This window comes from Centrocercus urophasianus, unplaced genomic scaffold (assembly GCF_019232065.1).
Source record: "Centrocercus urophasianus isolate 14NV4802_14NV808 unplaced genomic scaffold, USGS_Curo_1.0 seq_9, whole genome shotgun sequence".
Taxonomy (NCBI): Eukaryota; Metazoa; Chordata; class Aves; order Galliformes; family Phasianidae; genus Centrocercus; species Centrocercus urophasianus.
Genome location: NW_024885532.1, coordinates 26,473,920 through 26,498,073, shown reverse-complemented (window position 1 = coordinate 26,498,073; position 24,154 = coordinate 26,473,920). Strand labels below are relative to the sequence as shown.

Genomic DNA, 24,154 nt, shown 5'->3' with positions numbered 1-24,154 from the left:
TTCTGATAATGATACTGATCAGATTATAAATACCCCCACTGGAATATCTTGACTGGAATGAAAACAGTGGTAGGAATGTGTCTTTGGGGGAAGGACTGCTCTTTTGTTCTGAATTTGCCTAGTGAGAGGATAGTGTGGTTGGGATTCTGAGTTGTTAGAAATGATGACAAGTAATAAGGAAGGGAAATGCATTCAAGCCTTTGTCTACTGGGAGCATGTAATTCTTAATGACAGACAAGAGCACAAATTGTAGTCGCACTTTTGCAACTCATAAATTTAAATTCTGCCATGACTGTAGTAAAATTGCAGATGCCAGTTTATATCATTGCACTCATACTATTTATCTCTACATTCCCACTGCGAGAAATCTTCTGTATCGAGATCTTGTTATACTTTTAATTTATTTTTTAACTAGTCACCATTATTTGCTGTTAACAAGGAACCTGGAATCACAGAATCACAGAACAACCTGGGTTGGAAGGGGCCTCAAGGATCATGACTCTCCAACCCCCCTGCTACAGGCAGGGCCACCAACCTCCACATTTAATACTAGACCAGGCTGCCCAGGGCCCCATCCAACCTGGCCTTGAACACCTCTAGGGATGCGGTATTCACAACCTATCTGGGCAGCCTGTTCCAGCACCCTACCACTCTTATAGTTTTATGATGGAAATCATTTACAATGAAACCTATGCTATGGTTGCCCTTGGCCATACCATTTTATTTGTCAGTGGTAACAAAAGATCAGAACTTTTCATGGTGCCTTTCTCTGTGCCGTGCTGGACTGCAAAAAATCAGGCAAGTAGCTGAGTCAGTAATTCCATCTCAAACTGGCAGTATGACAAGGTGCCACACCAGAAAGAAGAAAGGAGGCAAAGTTTTTAAAATGAAAATCAACCCAGCATCTCTGGACTGGCAAACTTGCATATCCCAAATGACAATATTGGCCTTTATAAAATATGTTGTGAATTGTTTTATGAAATCTGTGATGGAGAAAAACTGGGATATAGAGAAGTTCATAACAAAAGATACATGTGACACATTGACTTTACGTCATTCTTAGCACAGACATTACAGTAGAAGAAAGAACTCTCTAAGAGTTGATCTAGTAAAAATGATATGAAGTTATTTCATCATCATTATTATTATTTATTTCTTGATACGTTTGTTATAATTCAGGTGCTTTCCAAACAGAAAAGCTTCTGGCCCTGCCCCAAGGAGCTCACAATCTAACGGTGGACAAGGGAAGAGATGAGGAGAAGGGGTCCACAGCGCAGTCAAGACGCCAAGACGGAAATCAGCCATAACTTAGTAATCAAATGTGGTGTAAACACAATGTTGCAAAGCAATACAGACCTTTTGTCCCACTTTTCCATTTTGGCTCAGTGAATTCACTCCCAGGCGCATGGCGCATGTGCATGTACAGGAAGGAAGCTCACAATATGTGAGCTCATAGAGAGTAGTATGTGAGTGAAGCAGAGCAGAAAAACTCACCCAAATGTAAATCAATGAAAGGATTTTCAAAACTCAGTTCAGTAAAAGGACAGTTTATGTCCAGACTGGTATGGCTTTAGGTCATATCCTACAAGGTGGTAGTTAACATGCCATGGATTCCATTTGTTTTGTCCTCATTTTCTGCATGTTTTGTGTTCCTAGGAATATAGGATGTAGGTGTGCTGTATGCACCGGCAGGTTTCTTACCACCGGCAAAAATGAACTACAAAATCTATTAAAGTAGGGACAGGGATGTTAAGAATGAAATGACCACAGTGCTGTGGTATTTTTATGTCTCCATGGACAAAGAATGGTGTGGAAGCTCAAAGGTGTTCCTTCTTAGGTCAGTTGTAAATTTAAGTTTTTAATAATGTAGGACACCAGTCACTAATTAAAAAGCAACAGACTGTTTAATTTTAAAAATACCATTTTTGACTAAGACAAGAAGTCACTTATCAATTAAGAAAAATACTATAAGATTTTCTTTATACATTTAAATGTCTAAGTAATTTTATAAAACCTCCAATCAGGTTCCCCCAAACTCTGAAGCTGTCAAAGGAACTTTCGTCAGGTTTTTCTTTAAAAACTTCTCAGCAAACTGCCACATTTTCAAGGTACTCAGGGGATCACTGTTTGCTTGTTTATTCCTGATATATCTTTCTCTCATCAAATACAAGTGTATCGTGAAGGCAAAAGCTAATAAGCAGCAGAACATTAAAGTGCATAGGTTGTCCACATTTGGAAAAAGAAATGGTTGAAGAAGCAGTAGCTGTTGTGACTACGGATTCCTGGGAAGTAATCCGCCATCAAAATTTAGCAAGACACAAATATTTCTTTTGCTATAAGATACATTTTTACAGTCTTCAAATCCGGTGTATTTCTAACAGCGGCATCAGGAAGGTAATAAATCTCTTGCTGAGTGGGAGAAGCTGTAATTAAATAATCAAATAGACTGATTGTTCAAAATTTACAGGTATTCATATTCCTTCAATAAATAAAAGAATATACTTTATAGTTTGTTTCTTTATAGATTTTGAAGCAAATCAAGTTCCTAGCAATTTAAATAAATGATTCTAATAGCTTGACATGACATATGTTGACAGGAACCACTTACGATTATTATGTTGCCCAGAATTTTTAAGAACCTACAAAGTTAAATAAAGGCTTACAAGTCTCTGAAGCTACTTTTTATTTGCATAGAAAAATATTTATCGTAGGAGTCAACTATCATATGAGAGAAATTGCTTTTGTTGAAATTGAAAAAGATAGCTAAAAAGTTTCTGTGGGTTATTGCAACAGTACAAGAATACAAGATGCTTCCATTTATTAAAAAATGTAAAACAAATTGTGAAAGCTAAAGCAGGCTACAAAACAGAAGGTCCCTTTATTATCTTTCTCTTGTTTCCTGTGTTACAAGATCATGTGCCACAGTTGAGTACTATAAAGTGTAATTCTGCATTTGCTAATATGTTCTTAAAACATTCCCCCCCAAAAGCACTATGCAAAATATATATATTTGTAAATGCTTCTTCCTGTAAGCATCACAACCTGGTTATCACATAGTCACCCTGCTCAATGGTTTCCTGTTTTCCATCACAGTTAGTGCTAATGTCTGATTCCTTGTCCAGCTGATCCTGTGGTGTGGCTGACTCTGAGTTCTGTAACTCCATTTTCTCTGTTTCTAAAGCACAAATACTTCCTTCATCCTGTGAATCCAAAGTGTTGCTGTCATTTTGCAACTCAGCTACCATGCACTTTTCATCAGGACTTTGGGTGTTTACTTCACAGTTCATAGTCAGTTCTTCCTCTTCCAGTTCATCATTTTTCTCACATTGTTCTTCTGCCTGCTGACGGGAAACTTCTTCAGAAACAGTGTATATTTTATTTGTACTCTGCTCCGCAGAGTTTGTTTTTGATCGTCTGTGAAATAACCCAAAATTTTTTATGTCTGTTACAAAATTTACACGCTTCTGTTTCTCCTTAATGGACTCTGACACCAACATTGCTGAGCCATTGCTTACGTTATGTGCTTCAGAGGCAATTGTGGCTGATCGTGGGTGAATCATTGTTGTAATATCAAAAAGGCTGAATGCCTTTTTCTTTCCTTTCTTGTTTCCTTCACTCTCATTCTTTTCTTCAGTTTCTGATAGAGAGGCAGCATCTTTGTTCATTTTTGGAGTCTGCACATTAGAAAGCTTGCTTCCTTTTAGCAAACCCAGGACTTCAAAACGGAAGCTGGAAATATCTTGTTTTAACTCCTAGAAATGAATAAGAAAGATCAGAAGATTAGTTCAGGAAGAAAGATCAGAGAATGAAACCTAATGTGACTTTTCCTCTAATTAATAAACAAAAAATAAATTAAAAAAATAAAAAGCTTATGCTATGGATCAGTTATGAGCTTCGTCATCTGGATAACCTGAGATGTTCAAGTTACTTAGCAGACTCTGCTTAATAGATCTTCCAAGTAAGGCAAAAAAAGTGACCAGCAATTTCATCAGGGGAGTCTTCAGAGGAAATGTATTGTGGTTTAGAGATCACTGACAGTGGTGGAGAAAGGATCAAGGACAAATTTGTCACCTGCAGCTAATCTGCTGAACTGCATTATCTCAACACTATAATGGCATTTTGATGCCAGATATTAGATAGATCAGATATTATCACCATCCCCAAAACACAAACACAATAGGCGTACAGAATCATGCAACAGTTTAGGGTGGAAAGAACTTCTGGAAATCATCTGGCCCAACTTCTTCTCAAGCAGGGACACCCAGAGCAGAATGGTCAGAACCATGTCCAGGCAGCTCTGTCACTTATACAGTAGAAAATTTCTTCTTGATGTTTAGACAGAACTTGTTTTCCAGTTTGTGCCCATTACTTCTTGTGCTGGCAGTAGATACCAGTGACAGAGCCTGGCTCCATACTTTGAGCAATCTCCCTTCAGGTATTTGTGGACACTGAGATCCCCTCAAGACTCCTCCAGTCTGAACAGTCCAATCTCTCAGCCTCTCCTAACAAAAGAGATGCAGAAGATAGTCCTAGAACTGGACACAGCACTCCAGGAATGGCCTCACAAACACTGAACAGAGGAGAAGAACCATCTCTCTTGTCTTGTTGGTCATACTTTGCCTAATGCAGCCAAAATATATATATTTACCATTAGTCTTCCTAACAGCAAGAGCACAATGCTGACTCGTGTTCCACTTGGTGTACATAAGGACCCCCAGGCCCTTTTCTACAGAGCTGCTTTCCAGCTGTGCAGCCCTAGTGTGTTTCAGTACCTGCAGATATTCTTCCCCAGGTATAGGATTCTGTACTTCTCCTTGTTGAACTCCATGGGGTTCCTATCAGCCCATCTCTCCAGCCTGTCCAGATCCCTCTAGTTGGCTTTCTGGTGAATCAGTCATTCCCTCTAATCCATCCTCTTATCCATGAATTTACAGAGGATGCATCCAGATTGGTAAGGAAGATGTTAAATAGGACTGGACCCAGTATTAGCCCCTGGGGTACTCTGCTCATTACTAGTGTCCAGCTAGCTTTTGCACAACCAACTACCTGCCCTCCTGGTCTGTCTGTTCAGCTTATTCAGCCTGTAATTCAACAGCTTTTCTATGAGGATCTTATGAGTGATATATATGTGCAAGCTTCTCTGTGAGTGGAGTGTGAGAACTGCAGGCAGGACTTTGTGCATTTCTCCTCAATGTTGGGTAGCTGGCAGCCAAGAAAAGAGTTAATCACTGCAGGATGCTTCTTGCCAGTACAACTTCTGATCTCTGTCCCTTAAAGGCCTATCTTAGGAAAAGACATCTTGCTTTTACAAGGTGTCTATCTCTTCATTTTCTATATGAGAATATGAGAGCAACTAGGTCAAGCTCTTTATCTTCTGCGTGCCAAAGTTGAGGCCGATGAATATCATTTTGGAAATTTGAAGGTTGAGGCACTAACAGTAACAAAATATTTAACACTAAAAATACACAGTTATGTAAAAGTTGTGGTGCATACGGCCCCATTCACTTAGTCTTGTCAGATTAAACAGATTTTAATATTTGACTCCTTATTTAAGTGTTCAATTTATTAAGCCATACAAAATGTGTTCTGATACAAAAGTGCAAGTGCACTCAACTGCACATAATCTGTATTTCCTACGGTGGAACTATTTGCATGTTATATTACCAAATACTTTTTTGCACACCCTTAGTCCCACTTTGGTGTGCCCTTAGTTCTTCCCTCTCTTCACCCTGTAACTCAAACTAGATGATAAAAGTGATTATTTTCCAGCAAGCAAGGGTTGTTGCAGTAGTCTATAGCAATACTATCTGAGTGTGGTCCATCAGCACACGGACACTGCTCTATGGAGGAAGATATGTGCAATTGTACAGGTGGGGACTGTGAAAAATGTGCTTCACAGTCTTCTAAAATATCTATTAACATACAGTTAAATACATACCTTAAAATTTTCTTCTGTCAGCCCTTCCTCAGTTTTGGCATCTCTAATCATTGCTGCAACGTACCTCTTAACCAGATTTCTCATAACCTCCTAAAAACATAAAACATTATGTTAGTTTTCTGGCTCATAGTTACTAAATCTATGCTTACTAGGTCTGCTCAACTTTTTGTGCTTTAGGAACATGACAAAAAATGTACAAACCTCAGATACAGTTGTCTGTTCTTTTTTTTTTCCCCCTCTGTTTTTTAACAGTGATATTAAACATCCTAAGAATGGCTGCACAGGGTTTGACCAACTGCATACCTCATGCTGGTAACCTGCTCTCTTACAGTGAGCAGTTGCTGATACTTAATGAGGAGTGCAAGTGGAGTACAGTCATGTAATGTTATTTCCAGCTGTATTCTTTCAAGCCTTCTGCAGTCTGAGATTCAGGAACCTTGTGAATCAGAAATGTTAGCCTTAGGTTTAATGGCCTGCAACAGGTTTTCCCTATGTGTTTTGAACTCATGTAAACTTTCAGCATCCACAAATTTGCTGATGAATTTCAAGGCAAAGCCACAGTGAAACTCCTTGTTTTTAAATTTCCTTTTTTAATAATCTGTTCTCTGATAGTTTCCAGCATTTCCCTCTACTTCTAAGAATTCTAAAATTGTTTAATTTGGAAGAAATGTCTGGAGGAGCCCAATCCATATCCCTGACTCCAAGTAGAGCTATCACTGCAGTTGTACAAGGTTGCTTAGGTCCAGTCAAGTGCTGAATATCTCCCAGGATGGAGATGCTGCAGCCTCCCTGTGCTGCTTTTTTTTCAGTTCTTTACCACCCTCAATGTGACAGTGATTTTCCTTACAGAATTTCCCTTCTGGAAACTTGAGTCCATTGACTCCTGTTCTTTTTCTGTGCACATCCAAGAAAAATCTGGCTCCCTTCTCTCTCTAACCACCCACTGTGTTATTGGAGATAGCAATTAGATCCCCCTTAACCTACTTCATGCTGAACAAACACAGATCTCAGCTTCTCCTTTTATGTCAGCCCTCTAACCATCTTGGTGGCCCTTTGCTGGATTCCTTCCAGTTTGAAACATCTCTCTTGTAGCAGGGGGCCCCAAACAGGACACACTGCCTCAGATACAATTGTACAAGAGTGGGCTGGAGGAGAATAACCAATTCCTTCTGTGTGCTGCCTACAGCCTTGTTATTGCAGCCTATTACATGTCTGATGTCCAGTCTGTGGATAGATGGTAAATAGCTGCTGTGTATTCACCTTCTATATAATTTCAAAGACTCCTGTTGTACCCTCCACAGCTGTCATTTCTTCTGGTTGGAAAGTCCTGATTTATAGTTATTTTCCATATGGAATCCATTCATTTCCAATTTTTCAAGTGTACAACTCACATCTTGGTGGATATGCACCCCATTAACACAACAAAAAATGGAAAATAGATCTGAAATTATCCATTATGCTACAATAATCTCCCAAAATCAAGAGACAGAAGCAAGAAGGATGGAGAAGAGCAGTTGGCAGGAGTCAATCAATCCCTCTAGGCAGAGGTATTATTAAGGAGCTCTCGGTAGGTGAGCAGAACTGGAGAGGGAGAGATGTAGAACTGACTGATAGAGCACAACAGGTAGATACATGTATGTTCTCAATTGATCCCAGCAGGGAGGTGGGAGTGTCCATGTCCTTTTTAAAGGCAATCCATGTTGAAGTGGATTAAATGTTAGTTAGTCTAGAATTTCTTTAGGAAACTATCCTTTTTAAACCCACAAGTAGACTACTTTTCTAATGCTGTTATTTCAACAACAAATATTCTACACTCTTTTGCTGAAAATGAAATAAACACGGATTTTCTTTCTTTTTTCTTTTATTCTACTTTCTTCAGAAATCTTCCCCTTCTATTCCATCTCTCCTCTCCCAACAGGATCTTTTGGAGGCACAAGCAAAAAAAAAAAAAAAATGCAGCTTTACCTGGTATTGATGATGTCTTCTCAGATTGTCAGCTGCACGTCTCTGAAAAAAGAAAAGAATGGAATACAACAAAAATCATGAATGTCTGCCTGGTAGTAAAATACAGCACAGTAAAACAGCAACTCCACGCAATCTGTGGTAACTAACAAGCTGAAAGACATTGTTCAGTGTCCTTCGAAAAAGTGGCAGTGTTGGACTGAAGACTGTCATTAGCTTTGCAGAAGGGAGTATGCTGTCACTAAAAAAGCTAAGTGGATTTACTACATTTCCATCAATGTGCTGCTATTCTGGCATTGATGTGAGTGTGGTGTGGCAGCCGGTTATCTGCTTGCAGATGACTTTGAAAGTCATAAATCTGATATAGAAGAACAGTGTGATTGTGTAACACACTTGCACAGATAGCAGGAATTGAGAAGAGCTTGGCATACAAGTGGTGGTATCTGTGGCTGTCTCCTTATGTCTCATTTAAGACAGAGCTATCCAAAGCCTACAATATAAAACCATTTAAAAGAGAAAATTCCTTGCTTAGTTCTTTGTTAAAAGGACTTTGTTATGGATCCAAGTTGAAGGAGGGAAGATTTAGGTTGGATGTTAGGGGGAAGTTCTATACAAGGAGAGTGGTTAGGCCCTGGAACGGGCTGCCCAGGGAGGTTGTGGATGCCCCGTCCTTGGATGTGTTTAAGGCCAGGTTGGATGGGGTCCTGGGCAACCTGATCTGAATGTGTGTGTTTGGTGGCCCTGCTAGGCAGGGGGGTTGGAACTACATGATCCTTGAGGTCCCTTCCAACCCGGGTGATTCTGTGATTCTATGTGATTCTGTGACTCTTGATAGATGTGGAAGCACAGAAGACAGCAGCTCAGCTATGAGATACAGAGTTTGTTGTTGATAAGGAAGGAGAGTAAGAAGTGTAGTGACTATGATCAGGAACAGCAAAAAGAAGAGTGGCAGGATGAAAGTAAAGCAAAGTCTTCGAGAAAATGTTGCATTTGCATATACTGCTGTATCTATGAGATGTCCAGAAAAAGGTGGTGGAAAAAAAAAAAAAGTCTTGAATTATTTAGTCCTTGAATTACTGTTGTCCTCAACATACTGAGTCACATCATCTCTCTTTATTCTCCAACTTAATTATCCCTGACTGGTGAAAGAGGGTTTTGTGTTTTTCACTTGGATTCTTCTATCTGCTGCTGATTAGAAAAGTACGAGTCTGATCACTGGATGTATTTCTACAAAATAGAACACTTAGAATGTCTTAAAACAGGATAGAACGATATTCAAGAGACATTAAAATTAATCTCCACTGCGTAAGCCAAGTACAATAAGGTATTTTGTCACCTTTTTTTGCTTGCAACTGATTAGTAATTTATTTATGATTACCACTTTCCCATTTTGGGAACATATTTCTGCTTTATGGTTGATTTTGTTTTGTAATCAACTTGAGGGTTGCAGTATCTGCGTGCTCAGCAAAAGAAAATAAAAAGGGGAAAATCACAATTTACTAATTGTTCTGTACATTTACCACGAGATAGGGCTTTATTCATAGATACCTTGCCTTCAAGATTTTTCCAAAAGATCATAAAATCACAGAATGGCCTGGGTTTAAAAGCACCACAATGATCATCTAGTTTCAACCCCCTGCTATGTGCAGGGTTGCCAACCACCAGACCAGGCTGCCCAGAGCCACATCCAGCCTGGCCTTGAATGCCTCCAGGGATGGGGCATCCACAGCCTCCTTGGGCAACCTGAAGTGATGTTTCTGCATCTTATGTCATATTCATAGACAAGATGGAAATTCCTCATATGAGAGTTTACAGAAGGAGAGGTGGGAATTCCTGTCCACCATCACTGCTGAAGGGACAACGTAGCCATGGGAAGGACAATACCCTCCCATCATCTACACCACTAGCCAGGATTATTTTTCTGGCTTTTCTCTGCCGACCACACGATGGAGATATTTCACTCCTGCTGAGAGAGCACCAGAGGAGTCTGAGGCATTATGAGAATTCTCAACAAAAGCTCTGACTCACAGGCAGAAGGAAAATCACTTTAAGGTGTATATGAAACACACTTAATTTCAGGTGAAGCTAGTAACTTCTATAAATAAAACAAATGCTAGCTCTTTTCTTGTAAACTGCTTTCTGCAGTTGCTGTGTTCTCTGCTTTGTTTTACAGTGAAGTGTGAAATAAAGGCATAGGTTTAACTCTGTACTTGTAGCAAGAAATACTTCAATCTGATTTATCCTTTTTAAAAAACAATTCTGAAACTCCCAGAAACAAAGGCTTTTCTAGTCTATGCCATGACAAAAAGTGCAATTTGAAATGAGTATACAAACAGATATATTTAAGTAATAATATGTCCAGAACAGCTGTACTCTCCCTAACAATCATTTTCAATCAATAACTCTGAGAAGCTGCAAGAGAATACAATTAATGATGCATTTGTACATACATACTGCAAAGGTAAATATGCAGACACATAGCCTATCCAAGTTATTAACCCCATCAGTTCTCTAATTCCAGTTTACATGTTCAGATTCTGATTCAGTTCATAATCTTCTTTTGCATCCTTCTCAAAGTGCAATGAATCCTTACTTAAACACATCTGAAGATCAAGACAATACACATAAAATGACAACAGCAATTACCTCTTCCTTAGTTGGTTTTCAGCCAGCTTTTCTCTACTCGGCCTAACTTGTAGTTGTTCAAAATTTGTTTCAAGTAATTGCTGTGCTATGTGCATAAAGTACTGGAAACTGTGACTGACAAAGGAATAAAAATTAAATCTGACTGAAAAATAGCAACACAGGAGGAAACAGTCTTGTGATGTCAGTATCGTACGAGACTGTGTTACTGCTGTATTTCATCACTTTCCAGTGGGTGGCACCAATACACTGTAGGAAGTCTTAGCAGTTTTACTGGCACCGAAAACTATTTTGGTCATCCTGTTTGTGCCATTCTGAGTAATTTGTATTTTTTTGGGAGAAAAATATCTCTAGCAATCAAAAAATGCCACGGTTTACATTACTTCTTTGGGAGCTATTTATCAAAAATATATTTTTTACAAAGTATGAATTCAAATTCCTTTGACCTCATTTCTTTCTGACAAATACCCAAATAATCTGATGAATTTATGATGGGATATATTCCCATATTTGGAATGGAAGCATGATACGACAGGGACAAGAACTTGTCTGTGTGGACAGAAAGGGTTTCCTGTGAGATGATCCTTGATTATACAACAAACATTCTCCAGATTATTGACTTCCATTCCACGTGGAAGGTGCTATTTCTTCTCTTAGTTTTCAGCAACAAACATTTCAGGGAAAGTACAAAACAGTGTATTGACTCAGAATTTGCATCATTTCCATTTGGAGAAAGAAAGCTAAGAGAATACGAAAGAAGATTTTCTCTGACAAATACTAATCATTATCATGTAGATTGCTTGAAAAAGTAGCTAGGAAAAAAAAAAAAAGCTATTTATCTAAACATCAGGTACACAAAAAACACTAAAGATATGCTTGGTAAATCCTTTCCATTATATCCCCTGGAATACTTAAAATTATAGATAAAACACTTTTTGGTGACTGACCAGGAACAAATTGGAATGGAATTTGAGGAAAATAACACAATTACTTCAGTATAATCTTGGGGATTCTTTAGTTACATCTCTTCTATTCTAAAATAACAATAGATTTCAGATGATTAACAAGAGTAGCCTTGAGACACCTAAAGCCCATAGGAAGTCAGGAGTACTTCAGCCTGATCAATAGAATTGCATTACTAAACTGGCTCTTGCTAAGGTGAGCTGACAAAGTTAACAGAAATACTTTAAATAGCTTAAAGGGAGGCACACATTGTTATTTCAGAGTTTTAAGTGCAGGAGATACTTTGTGATAACAGCTGAAGAGAATGCTGCATACCTGGGATATGTCAAAATGACAGAAAATAACGATGTGCTGTAATCTGAAAAGGTAGATCTTTGATTAACAATGGTGATGAAGTGAGAGTAAACGACATGTGAACATACCGGCCTTCCTGTACCAAAGAAGCCAGCTGTAGTTGTCATTAAAATGTGCCACCAGCATGGTTGGACAGCCTTTGAGAAAGGCGATGTCCCATGGAAAAGCTTCCTTGACCCCATCACCCACCTCTTCAGCAGCTTAGTATGACAAAGGATTCCAGAAACACAGGACAGTCAAAGAGAATCAAATTAATCATCTCTCTTCAGAAGCTCCTCGCTTCCTCGCAGACTCTCTTCTTTCATGTAATATCTCTGTTGTAACAAGCGCTGTAAATGGTCCTCCCAAGCAATCATGCCATTGTTAACTAGTTATCATAATTATCAGATTATTTCGGGTTGGACATTAGGAAAATTTTATTCTCTGAAAGAGTGGTCAGGCACTGTAATGGGCTGCCCAGGGAGACGGCTGAGTCACTGTCCCTGGAGGTGTCCAAGAAATGTTTATGTGTTGTAATGAGGGGCATGATTTAGTGGGGAAATACTGGTGGTAGGTGGATAGTTGGACTGGATGATCTTGGAGGTCTTTTCCAATTTTGGTGATTCTGTGATTCAATGATTCGATCTCCACTGACATTTTTCTTTCTTTGTATGAGTCACATCAATCTTTTCTTTGTGTACCTGCTGTAAATTCTCCTGAACCTGAATCCTTTCTGTATGAGTTCTACTTGTGTATAATCTTTTTAATTTTTTTATATATACATCATACATTATGTATATAATCCAACATAAATCTATATGTATGTATTCTTTCTATATTCTTATACATATATATCTGTAGATACATACACACACGGAGTGGATTGTTGGTTACACGTTTATACATCCTCGGTTCACTCCTGATTCATGACTCCTGGCTTTTTGGTGCCGTTTCTTTAATGCATTATTTTATATCCAGTTCTTGAAAACTGACAAGACAAGCTTAACAAGACAGCTATATTCTGTCAGTAATTTGTTATGCCTCTCTAGCACTAACTCAGCCTTTGGATTCCCATTACTGTTATTCCTACTGGCAAACACTGCAGTACATCACTGCTTTCTAATAGCAAACATTATTTAGAGGCTTCAGAAAAAAAATGTTTTGAAATCAGTGTTCCACGTCACAGACAATCTAGTATCCATCTAGCTGATCTAAGAAAATGAGCCTTACAGGAGTCTATAGGGTTTTTTTCCCACTATCAGTCATAGGAAAGGTATCAGAGATCATAACACAGGGCTCATGTGAAGACAAGTAGGTCCCAGCAAAGCTTATCTTGTAGATCTGAGGCTGAGATTCCAGTGAGCTGAAGTCAGAGAGCTGTCACTTAAGCTCAGACAAAAGCCCCAGATAACTTTTCACTTCCATTTGTTTGTAAGGGCACAGTGTTTCTAAATTTAATCGGCGATGGTGTTCACTGGGATAACTGGAAAAATTCTGGGAACCTAAGGCTGAGCTGTGGGTGATGTGAACAAGTTTTTCACTATCTGAAAACAGCACATTCCTCCAGGACAAACTCTGAGCTCATGATGGTGTGCCCATGTTTTTCCTCCAATGATTTAACCTCTTTATTGGGAAAATTCACTTAACTCAATTGTGTCTGCAATACTATTTATCTGAACTGTGTGTAGACCTGAGTGAACAGTGGCTGTCATGCTCTGGTATCTACAGACAGATTTTCCCTATGCAGAAATCATAGGGCATAGTGCAAACTCAATTTTTAGTTCACTTTGGAGCTTGAATGTATAAGTGGGCTTAAAAAATGCAAAATGTTCCTAAATCAGACAGCCATGTTGGGACTCCTGTTATACATGAGGAGCTAACTGAAGAATATTGTAGTTTTATGAGATACTCTGAATCTGTCTGGTTAACCAAGGCCACTCACTTCTTCCAGGCAGCTGGAATTCTGGTTTATTGGTGGCTCAGCTGGTGAAAACTCATTCAGAAGGGTTTCAGATACACTTGCAGCTAAGTGCCTATTTCTGTAGTAGAAAACTGTAGAAAACTGGTGATGGATATAGCACTGCTGTCTCATAGAGCTTCATGATTTCCATGTTTGCTCCTCAAACAATGTGGGTTTTTTTTTCTGTTTGTTTATAGAAAAGAAAAAAAGAAAAACCACACATACAAAAAATCCTTATATCTCTCCCTCCTCCATCTCCTCTGCTTTCAATTAGTTCAGTTATTAGCTGCCCAAATCCTAATCATAGGGAAAACCAGGTTCACCTCCTTCTCTTCTTTTTTCCCAAGGGACCACCTTTTCCTCCAGGGTATTCACTACTTTGGGATGGGAATTGTCTCCTGTCAGTGCTGTTCTGCTTGGCAAAAATAGTTGAATACACACTGGAGAATGGAAGTGAATTTGGATCTCCCATAGCCCAAGCTACTTGCTATTCTTAGCATGCGCTCCAATCAGAAATTCTGTCCTGAAGCTGAAAAGTCTTTCCCAACAAAAGATTCTTTGAAGCTGGTATACATTCATTAAAAAAAAAATAAAAATTAAAAAATCCGTGGTTTTAAATGCGGAATAATTCCCAATCAGCTTTGTATATACACTCCTTATTCACTGACCCTTTGCTGCAGCAGTTTTCCAAAACCTAAGCTGCTCTGTCCAGCAGTTGTTATTTAGGCACCCCAGCAGGAGGCCGTTGCTGGAACCTGGTGGTCTGTCTGAACCCCTCAGTCTCACCATGCAGGGTTGAGAGCACCCTGCCTCTTTCTTCCTCCTTCTAGACAGCCAGGAATGAATTTACTTGCTGCAAGTTGAGAGGGAAACAAAGGAAAAAGAATCCTGGATGGAAAGTCTGACAGAGAATATTGTCCTGAAGGCTTTGATGGGATGGATAAGATATTCTGGATCTGTCCCAGTCAGTCAGGGGTATTGTGATAACCAACTGTAGATCCTCAGCTGCTATGAACTGGCATTTCTCCACTGATTTAATATCACTCTATCAGTTTACACTAGCTAATCATCCCTATTGAATGCTTAACAAATGCCTAGCAGCGTTGCCCACTCTCCCCCTACACAAGTACAACAATCTCTCTATTTCTAACAAAAAAATCACACATTTTCCTCAACTTTAAACTTCTTTTCTTTGCTAGCTTACACAAAGATGCTCTATTCTCATTTTTTTCACCATTCATTCTCAATTATCTTTTATTTTTATTTCTATCTGAATCACTACTTATTTTTCTACGCTGCTTTTCTAATAATAATATGAAGGATTTTTTTTTTTAGTGCTTCTTTCTTACAGTCTGCTGTTAGTTTGTTTCAATATCATACTCATGCTTACAAGCTTCTTTTTCTGGCTCTTACATATCTACGAACACAACAGTGAAGCGAAGCACGCTTCCTTTTCAGAATGCCAGCAAGATCATGATATTGCAATAAGCCTGATTAGAAGCTTTTCACAAAGAGTACAAAGAGAATCTATCCATCAGTTTAGGAAATGTGATTTAGTTTTATGAGTTGTACTGCCTCCTTATCACGCATCTGTGCATCTCTATGAACTTGTTCCGTGAGGTGTACCTTATGATAAAACTGAATGCCAGGATATGACAGAAGAATAAACAGGAAAAAAAAATAGGCTTAGTACTCACTTTGTCAAGGAACTAGAAACAGAGCCACAGAAAGAAAAAAAAAAGATGTTTGTAGAGTAATGGTCCAGCAAATAATTGAACCACACTCTTGGCTTCTTCGGTATGCTGCAACCAGGGTTAATAGCATGAGGACTACAGTCCTGTCTTCTTCCTCTTACATGACACTCATATACTCTCACTTGATGCTTTGCTACTTACAGTAGCTTCCTTACAGTGAAAACACTTAAACACACCACGTACTTATAATGAAAAAGCCATCATCCACGTTTGACTCACAATAGATTAATTTGTTTATTTATTTATGCTAGCATTGCCTTACTGAGGACTAGTTAATCATGCAACTGATTTTTTTATTCAACATGCAGAAAATATTCCTAGAGAGATTTATTTGCTTATGGATCAGATTGTTGCCTGAAAATTGAGCTGCTGACTGAAAGGTCTCAAGTGGACACCTGAAGTTAGGAGAGAATTCAAATCTACTTTATCCATTGCGTCTACCAGAGAAAGACTGTGATTGAGATATTACACAATATCTACTGAATCCAAATGCAGAACTGTTGTGGTTTAACCCAGCAGACAGCTCAACATCACACAGACAGCCATTCACTCACTCCATGCTCCCAGTCAGATGAGAATCAGAAAAAAAATAAATAAAAAGTGAAACTCATGGATTGAAATACAAACCATTTACCAGGAAAAAAGAGGAAAAATAACAGTGATTATAATTATCTTTATATGTACAGAATGCATTTCCAAACAAATGGTTCACAATGGAATTTCTTGCTACCTGCTGACCAGTGCCCAACCAGCCGTCAAGTAGCAGCTTGCCAGCGAGCTCCCCCAGTTTTATTGTTCAGCATCATCACCACGTCATATGGTATGGAATATCCCTATGGCCAGTTTAGATCAGCTGTCCTGGCTTTGTTCCCCACCAGCCTCATGTGCCCCCCAAGCCTGGGCAGCACTGCAGCCCTGCACTGTCACAGCAGAACCATAAGCCTAAATGTCTTTGGCTCTGTAAGCACTGCTTTTCAACAACTGAAGCAGAGGTGTGTTATAGACATTATTTTTCTCCTAAAGCCAAGACACAACAAATCACTATGAAGGAAATTATCCTAGCTGAAACCTTTGTGCATCTTTCTCCTTTTTTTTTTTTTTACTTTTTTCCCTGTAGACATTTCTACTTCTAATGAGTGCTAATAGAACAGGATAGTAATGTGATCCTGAAATAACTTGTAAATTCAAGTAAGCAATTCCAAGTAAGTGGCTACGTTTCAAAATGTTTTCTTTAATGGAAACAGCTGTTGGTAAGAATGCTTTTATGGAAAACTCATTTCAATACACGTTGAGAGACAAAGAGATACAAAGAATATGCCATGGTAGTTTATACACAGTTCTGTGGTTTATGATATGTCAATGGTACTTGCATTGTGATACTTGGAGCATCATCTAGAACTCTGAGAGTGATAGACAAATGTTCCTTGATGTCTGCATTGCTTTTAATCTTTCTTGCACATATCTTGCACTATGCATACCATGAAGCATCATCATGGTTCATACTGCTGTGCAGAAATCCAATGATGCTTTCTCTTTAGTCAAATACATTGACTTGAATATTTAAAAAAAATAGCACCATTATTCTCTGCGAGAATTATTATGTAATTCCTATCCACAGTACTTGACATTTTAGAGGCCTCTATTCTCTGACAAGGCTGAGAAATACTTTACTGTATAGAAAAGAGGAGGACTAAAAGCTGAGTAGGACATAAGACTTACCCCTATTGTTCCAAAACTTTCAGGTTTTCTTCTAATTTTTTTCTTGCACAGGTGTCTCCATAACCACCTAATCAGATACCAGAGGGACTTAGGGCTTGGAATGACATTGAAAGGAGTGGGCAGAGTCCCTCCCTCTTCAAAGTAACTCATCCAGAGTTTTGTCCGAGCAAACTTCCACTCGATGTCTGCATGATCCTGCGCAGAAGAAACACAACAGAAGCACACATGTTGCTGTAACAAAGAAGGCGAAACAAACCTCTGGGAAAGCTGAACCTAAAGTTAGAACAATCCCAGAACTAATGAATTTTCTTGTCCCTTCTTCAAAGAAGGTCGTTAACACAAAGAAAACTTAAGCTGATTTACCCCAGTAAAGAGATATTTGATGCATACAGTATATGCTTTCAATCTTTCTTGCTTAGCTACAGGCTTTTACATAATTAACAATCACTCAAACAAGAAAGGATGATTACAAGCAAAAAAAATGCTACATTTCTGATAGAGATGTTTTGCTACAATAGCAGCTCATCGTTATTCCACACAGATCATTCTAATTTCTCTGCTGTGTAGCAGCTTCAACAAGTCTGCAAACCTCATACACTCTCAGCTTCCAGCCTCAGAAATTCATAAATAGTTTATCCACAAATGATGAGGCTGCTTCAGTCTGTTGAGTTTTATATCCTTCTCTTTCTCCTACTTCAAAATTAAATATTTGGAATTGGTTGTTGATGTTTTGATTTTTAGTTTGGAATTTTATTTCTTTTGGATATTATATACTACTGTATAATTTAAAAAAATAATCAAAACCCAGGGCTTGAAAAAGTTGCAAAATCTTAGCAGCAGAACAAGAAATGTAAAGTAATAAGGTTTGATTTGGACAACAGACACAGAGACCAAGAACTTCAACCACTGATAAAACCTAAACTTTAATATTTAGCCATATATACTTTTACAATCAAAACAGTTATTAAGACATTCCTGGAGAAAAGTATTCTGCCTGCAATATGTGTTTTTGTGAATGTTAGTATGCCATGGTGTTGTGTATAACTATATACTAACTCTATAACTACTACAACAGCTGTTAAACACACGTAGTCATTTCTTTTGTGGACAACTTCAGGAAAAAAAATAACAAAAAACAAATATTTAAAAGTCTTAACAATGTGAGGCTTTCTTCTATTTGCTTGCTTTCTGCATTACTATATTTGAATTATCATACTATGAATTTCATTAGTCTCATTAACAGTCAGCTGAGAATTAAAAATAAGCCAACAGCTCTGATAACAATAAACACAGTTTTCATGAAATGAGAAAAAATACACTGCTTGATGAAGAGTCCTGACCTTTTGTTTCACTTGTTAATGAGTCCAAAATTGTATGTGAAATTCAAGCAATTAATTTCTACTCACTGTTTATTTATGTTGTACAAGAATCCAACAATAAAAATGTTATAAAGGTTAATCAACATGTGAAAAATAAAGTAGGGACTGCACGATCTGTGACAGAGTCTCTTTCTTGAGACAAGAGCTGCACAGTGTAGTTCAGGCAGTGCTGAAGCCTGCACCATTTGCTGGCACCTCCAAGGCACCCTTCTCTACCCACTAGTTGGCTTCTGCAGTAGAGTCACCTCTTTCCCATTCTGAGTTTTGGGAAAATTCACTCCTGTTCGAGTCCAGTTGTGGTCTAATTTCTGTGCCCTTCCTCAAAAGCACAAAATAATTGGAACAAATCTATATTCTATACTTAAAATAGATTTACTGCCAGAAAAAAAAAAAAAAAAAAAATGGGTTGCAGGAACAGAAAGACAGTATATGTTATAATAAACAACTTACAGCAATCAGCTGGTAAGAATTATTCATCATGGCTATTAGCATGTTGAGTAGAACAACCAGAGAGATTACATTATAGGTACCAAACATGGTGGCCCCAACAAATTCAGTAAATTCATGCTTTGGTTGCACATTGGTCACATATAGATTGATGAGTCCAAATATAGACCAGAATAATGACTGCAGCGTTTCAAACAATCTGAAAGACAAAGCCCAAGAAGAAAAGCTGTTTAATACTAACACATATACTTTTCAGATCAGTTTTTTCCCAAGACACACAAAGTCCTTCACTTGATTAAGGTAGATGGTGCTCATTACAATAAAGGCAACATATATAGAATACTGTTCTGGAGAAAAATTACCTAAATGTTTCAGATCTGAACCTATAGATATCCGAAACAGGAATAAAATAATAAGCCTGTATGTACAAGATTGTTGAAACCTCCAAAGGGTATATTTTAGAGATATTATTTTGGACATCTGTCTTTGAAGAATTTTGTCTCTGTGCCTTGAATTTAGAGGATAGAACACGGATCCAAAATGAACTCACTGATTGTGTTTTAGCAACATGGTAAAGTAATTATGGTACGCTTGTATTTGTTTGATGATATCAATTTATGCCATTTTTACTTGTTGAGAGCCACTGAGACAAAAAGTGAAGAATAGTTACAAGGGCATTTGTATCTTTAGCATCCATTTGGTTTTTTTTTTTTTAAAGAATACAGACAGTAAAAAGACAAACATGCCACTCTCAAATTACACGTGCTTTTGCAACTAATTGATATGATACTTGGAGAAGTTTAGGGCAGCAGATAGGAAGCTAAATGACAATATCTAATAATATTGTTTCCTTCTATGATCAGCTCTGAAAACCTCCCCCGTGTTTTTCTATTCAAACAGCATACCTGTGTCCACTCAATAGAGTTTAGAACTGCATGAGATGTTATTAATATGCAAGATTATAAATATGCTGTGCCTGAGCAGTTACTTGATTAAGATGAAATAAAAGGTGTTATTTAAAACATATCCATTTGAGAAGGATGCCTCTGATATTAAACATTTTTTAAAAGCAGCCTACATATGATTAATAGAAGATAACAGGAAATTTTTTATTGTAGAGGTTCAGTCTAGATGGGAAATGAGATGGAGAGTATTCATTTGATGGTGTTTAGGTGCTATGAATGAATTAAAGAACAGTGAGAAGTAAAATCGATTTTTAAGTGAAAGAAAAAGTTAAAAAATGTTAAAATAGAATACAAATTTGAATGTGTAGAATGGACTCTGTGTCTGTGGAAGTCTGGAATGGAATGATTTTTTTCCTTCCTCAGTTTATCACAATTGCAAGGAATCTTTATGTTTTACAACTCTGGACTTATTTAATGTCCACAAGTAGATACAGAAAAATTACAGAGCAACAGCTGCCTAGATAAGAAAACTCTGCCCTAGTGATTTTTCATCCCTTAATTCTAAATATGTACTTTCTAATCTCACATTATCTTCCCCTTCTTTTTATTTTATCTTTTAACATATCTTTGGTTATATAGATTTCTCTGCAGCATAGGATGAACATTATTATACACTGATGTGATGTTAACTGGATTTATTTTTTATTAAGGTAACTTTAGGAGTGTCTGTCAGTATTCCACTGACCAAAAAGATACCAGAAGAGAACAAAAAGACAGCCTCTTTCCTGTAAGCAACACTTAAGTGAGTAAAATGTTGGGGTGAGGGTAGAAATAGATCAGTCACTTACGTTGAAAATGCATTATTCTGCTCTGCACATCGTATCCCTTTGCACTTGGTTTCTTGTGTCTCGTAGTAGAAGTACAGCTGGTTCAATCCATTTGCAAATGCTAGCAGCACAAGGCAGTATATGAAGAGAAATTTCAAAATGTCCAGCAGCATTCTTCCCAGAGATATCTGCAGAGGTCCCAGGTGAGAATTTGCAGTGAATAACGAGATCAAGCGTAAGGAGCTAAAGATGTTTGCAATTGCAAACAGTGCCTCAGCCACCAGTGTTGGATGCCACATGTCCCAGCTCTGTCGTGGAACCAACCCGCTATACTGAAAACAAGCAGAAGGGAAAAGAAAAATTACTCTTCTGTTTATATGAACAAACAACTGCCTGTTTCTTTATGAGCCATCCCATTAATTTGCTAAGAGTACAATGAAAATAAATGTATTTTGGAAGGAGTTATGTCTGTTTGAGTGCTTTTTATCTCAGCAAAAACAAAAATGGATGGTCTCTGAGTACTCATTCTACATTTTCATCTTTGGGACACTCTAAACTTTCTCGTTTTTTACTGCACTTTGCATATGATTATGACTTTTACAGAAGCAAAATAATTTCTAATAATTCTGATGAAGTAATAATAACAATTATGCATGAAATTCACAAAAACTTTGAAAAAGTTGGAATAAAATTAACTAATTTATTCCTTTAACTAAGGAATAAATACGTTGCTTAATCACTGACATTTACAAATGATGGGAAAGTGGTTTATTAATGAACCATGGCAAACTGCTTGTGTATCTCATTATCAAAGAGTCTGATCCTGGGAAATGCAATTCTTCAGCATTTCCAAGGATCCAGCTCTACCAAAACATTTACTGAAGATGTTACTTTCAGCTAATGCTTGACTACTGTGGCAAACTCATTATTTATTGGGTCTCATTAGTCTTCTTTACAAGATGTATCAGAGGACAGAATCTAAGCTACGAAGCCCTCTAAAACTGTGCGATAGTACAATGCGAAGCAGATATAAAGACAGACTACGATGCAGTCTGTATATATCTACTCTGGACCACCCAGACACATCCTTCAGAGATATTCAGCATGTCTTCAGTAGTAAGGAAAGAGACACTTCCTGTCAGCTGTGGCCAGATATAACAGTATAGCCATACGTCACATTTCCACTCTATGTTCAGCATCCACAGAACAGGACTGCTCTTGATGTGTTTTCCGTGGCAGTGTTTGTTGGGGCAGGATCCTATTACCATGCTGGAATTGCTTTTTTCAGCTGGTAGGGCAGCAGAGGCCTTACCTGTGCCCAAAAACAATCCCTTGTTTCACAATGCAAGGAGTTAAAAAAATGTCAGCTTCTGCAGAATCGGTGGCATAAGTATCTCACTTGCTACTAAGCAGAGTGTATCTAACATGGTGATCATGAAGATAATAAATGTAGAGATAAAAATGCATTTTCAATTACTTTTCAGAGCTTTTGCCTTGAACAAGAATATGTTTTCCTACTAGATTTTTGTGTTGGAAACTGAGACTCATATTATCAATAACATGAATTTGCATGCATTCTCTAGCAGAGCTGGGAATGGACAACACTTGGTCCAGTGCTCAGGTTTAGAAAATATTGAAGATAAATCAAAGAGGTTTCACACATGAATTGGCATTGTACATCATTTCATATACTATTACAAAATAAATACTCTTCCAAAAACACAAAAGCAACCGTTTTGCTTAGAGCACAAACTCTTCTGTTCATATTTATAAGCCTCGATCATATCAGATGTGATGCTTAAAATTAGTCATCCTGTACTCCTGTAAAATGTAAGAACTTCATTTTTTATTATATTAATCATGCTGTTATTTATCAGGGAGAGAGCATTTTCAGTGGGTATAACAGTTTAAAGACCTCACACACTGATACACAATTAGAGGCAAAGAGCATAGCCTTTTGAAAAATATGAGATGTACCCATCATTTTTTTTTTTTCTGAATACTGAAAATGAAGCAGATAACTGATCTGTCTTAGCAGTTTGCTCATCCAGTGCACTCTTTGGTGAATTTTCAACAGTCTTTTGTGAGTTTTACACTATACAGATATCAGCTGTTGTAAATAACTGTCCACTTAATCAGTACATGACTCAGAGAGCCTCAAATAGGCAATAAACAGTAAGTTTTACTCTAAGAACATCTATCACACAAGAGATCCAAGAAAAAGGAAGGCAGAGAAGAATGCCAGAAGGCCTCCATAGGTCCAGTAGGAGCTCGTGAACTTACTTAAGCACAAAAAAAAGGTCTACAGAGAGTGGAAGTAGGAATGAATTACCTGGGAGGAATACAGAAAAGTGGTCTGAGCAGGTAAAGAAAGCTAAAACCCAAAAAGAATTACATCCAGCCAGGCACATTAAGAGGAGCAAGAAGAAATTCTACAGGTGTACCAGTGATAAAAGGAAGGACAGGGAAGATGCGGGCCCTTGCTGGAAGGAAAATGGAGACCTGGTCACAAGGGATACAGAGAAGGCTGAGGTGCTCAACGACTTCTTTGCCTCAGTCTTCATGGTAAGGACTCTAGCCACACTGCCCAAGCTGCAGGAAGCAAAGGAAGAAGGAAAGTCCACCTGCTGTAAGTGAAGATCAGGTTTGTGACAGTCTAATTCTATTTGTGAATTCTATGGGAATATATTCTATATGTGATTCTATGATACTCTCACCCTTTGATTCAAAGGAGTTGGTTAAAATGGCTTCTTACACAGCTTGAGATGCTGAAGTGATTCAAAGAAGGTAACATGCATCAAAAATATTAGCATAGTGATTTGATAAAAGAGAAATACAGAAAAGCTGTATTTTAGAAAAACCTATATTGAAAGATTTAGGAAATGAAAGCAAAAGTTTTGTATCAAAATGTTCTGGTTACGTTTGGAATCCTCTCAACCCCTACTCAGAGCTGTGGAACCCTGTTGCGGGTGTCTGAAGGAAGTAAGTTACACTTGCATTACTTGGTTCGTCATTACATACATTGTTTTGATTGTCTACCAACACTGAGGTTCTTTAAAAGTACAGGATAGTCATTTGGGTGCAACATTGCACATGCAGTAAAAAAAAAATTAGCTGCAGAGTCAAAGATAGTACTTTAGGAGCTGTGATGATTATGATTGGCATGCAAGCTCTAATTTGGAGACCGATGGATGCACATTAACATATTTTCATCTTGGAGTCTGATTACCACAAGCAGAAACTATCTGGGATTAAATAATTATAATATCTTGTAATTAATATTAGTCTAAAGTGAGTAACTGGCCAACTCCAATGCTTTGGAAA

At 37.9% G+C, this 24,154-nt stretch overlaps 1 protein-coding gene across 2 annotated transcripts in view; it reads right to left on the bottom strand.

Annotated features, from left to right (window-relative positions):
• Window positions 1-1,163: 1,163 nt before the first annotated feature.
• TRPC4 (transient receptor potential cation channel subfamily C member 4) overlaps window positions 1,164-24,154 on the bottom strand; it is a 141,403-nt gene continuing 118,412 nt past the window's right edge. For both annotated transcript variants that reach the window (XM_042838870.1, XM_042838871.1), the window contains 6 exons: window positions 20,852-21,162; window positions 19,102-19,297; window positions 17,273-17,467; window positions 7,904-7,945; window positions 5,939-6,028; window positions 1,164-3,752 (listed from right to left, as the gene is read on the bottom strand). In XM_042838870.1, coding sequence (XP_042694804.1) covers window positions 3,036-3,752; window positions 5,939-6,028; window positions 7,904-7,945; window positions 17,273-17,467; window positions 19,102-19,297; window positions 20,852-21,162 — 1,551 coding nt within the window. In that variant the 3' untranslated portion in view covers window positions 1,164-3,035. The remainder of the gene's footprint in view (window positions 3,753-5,938; window positions 6,029-7,903; window positions 7,946-17,272; window positions 17,468-19,101; window positions 19,298-20,851; window positions 21,163-24,154) is intronic.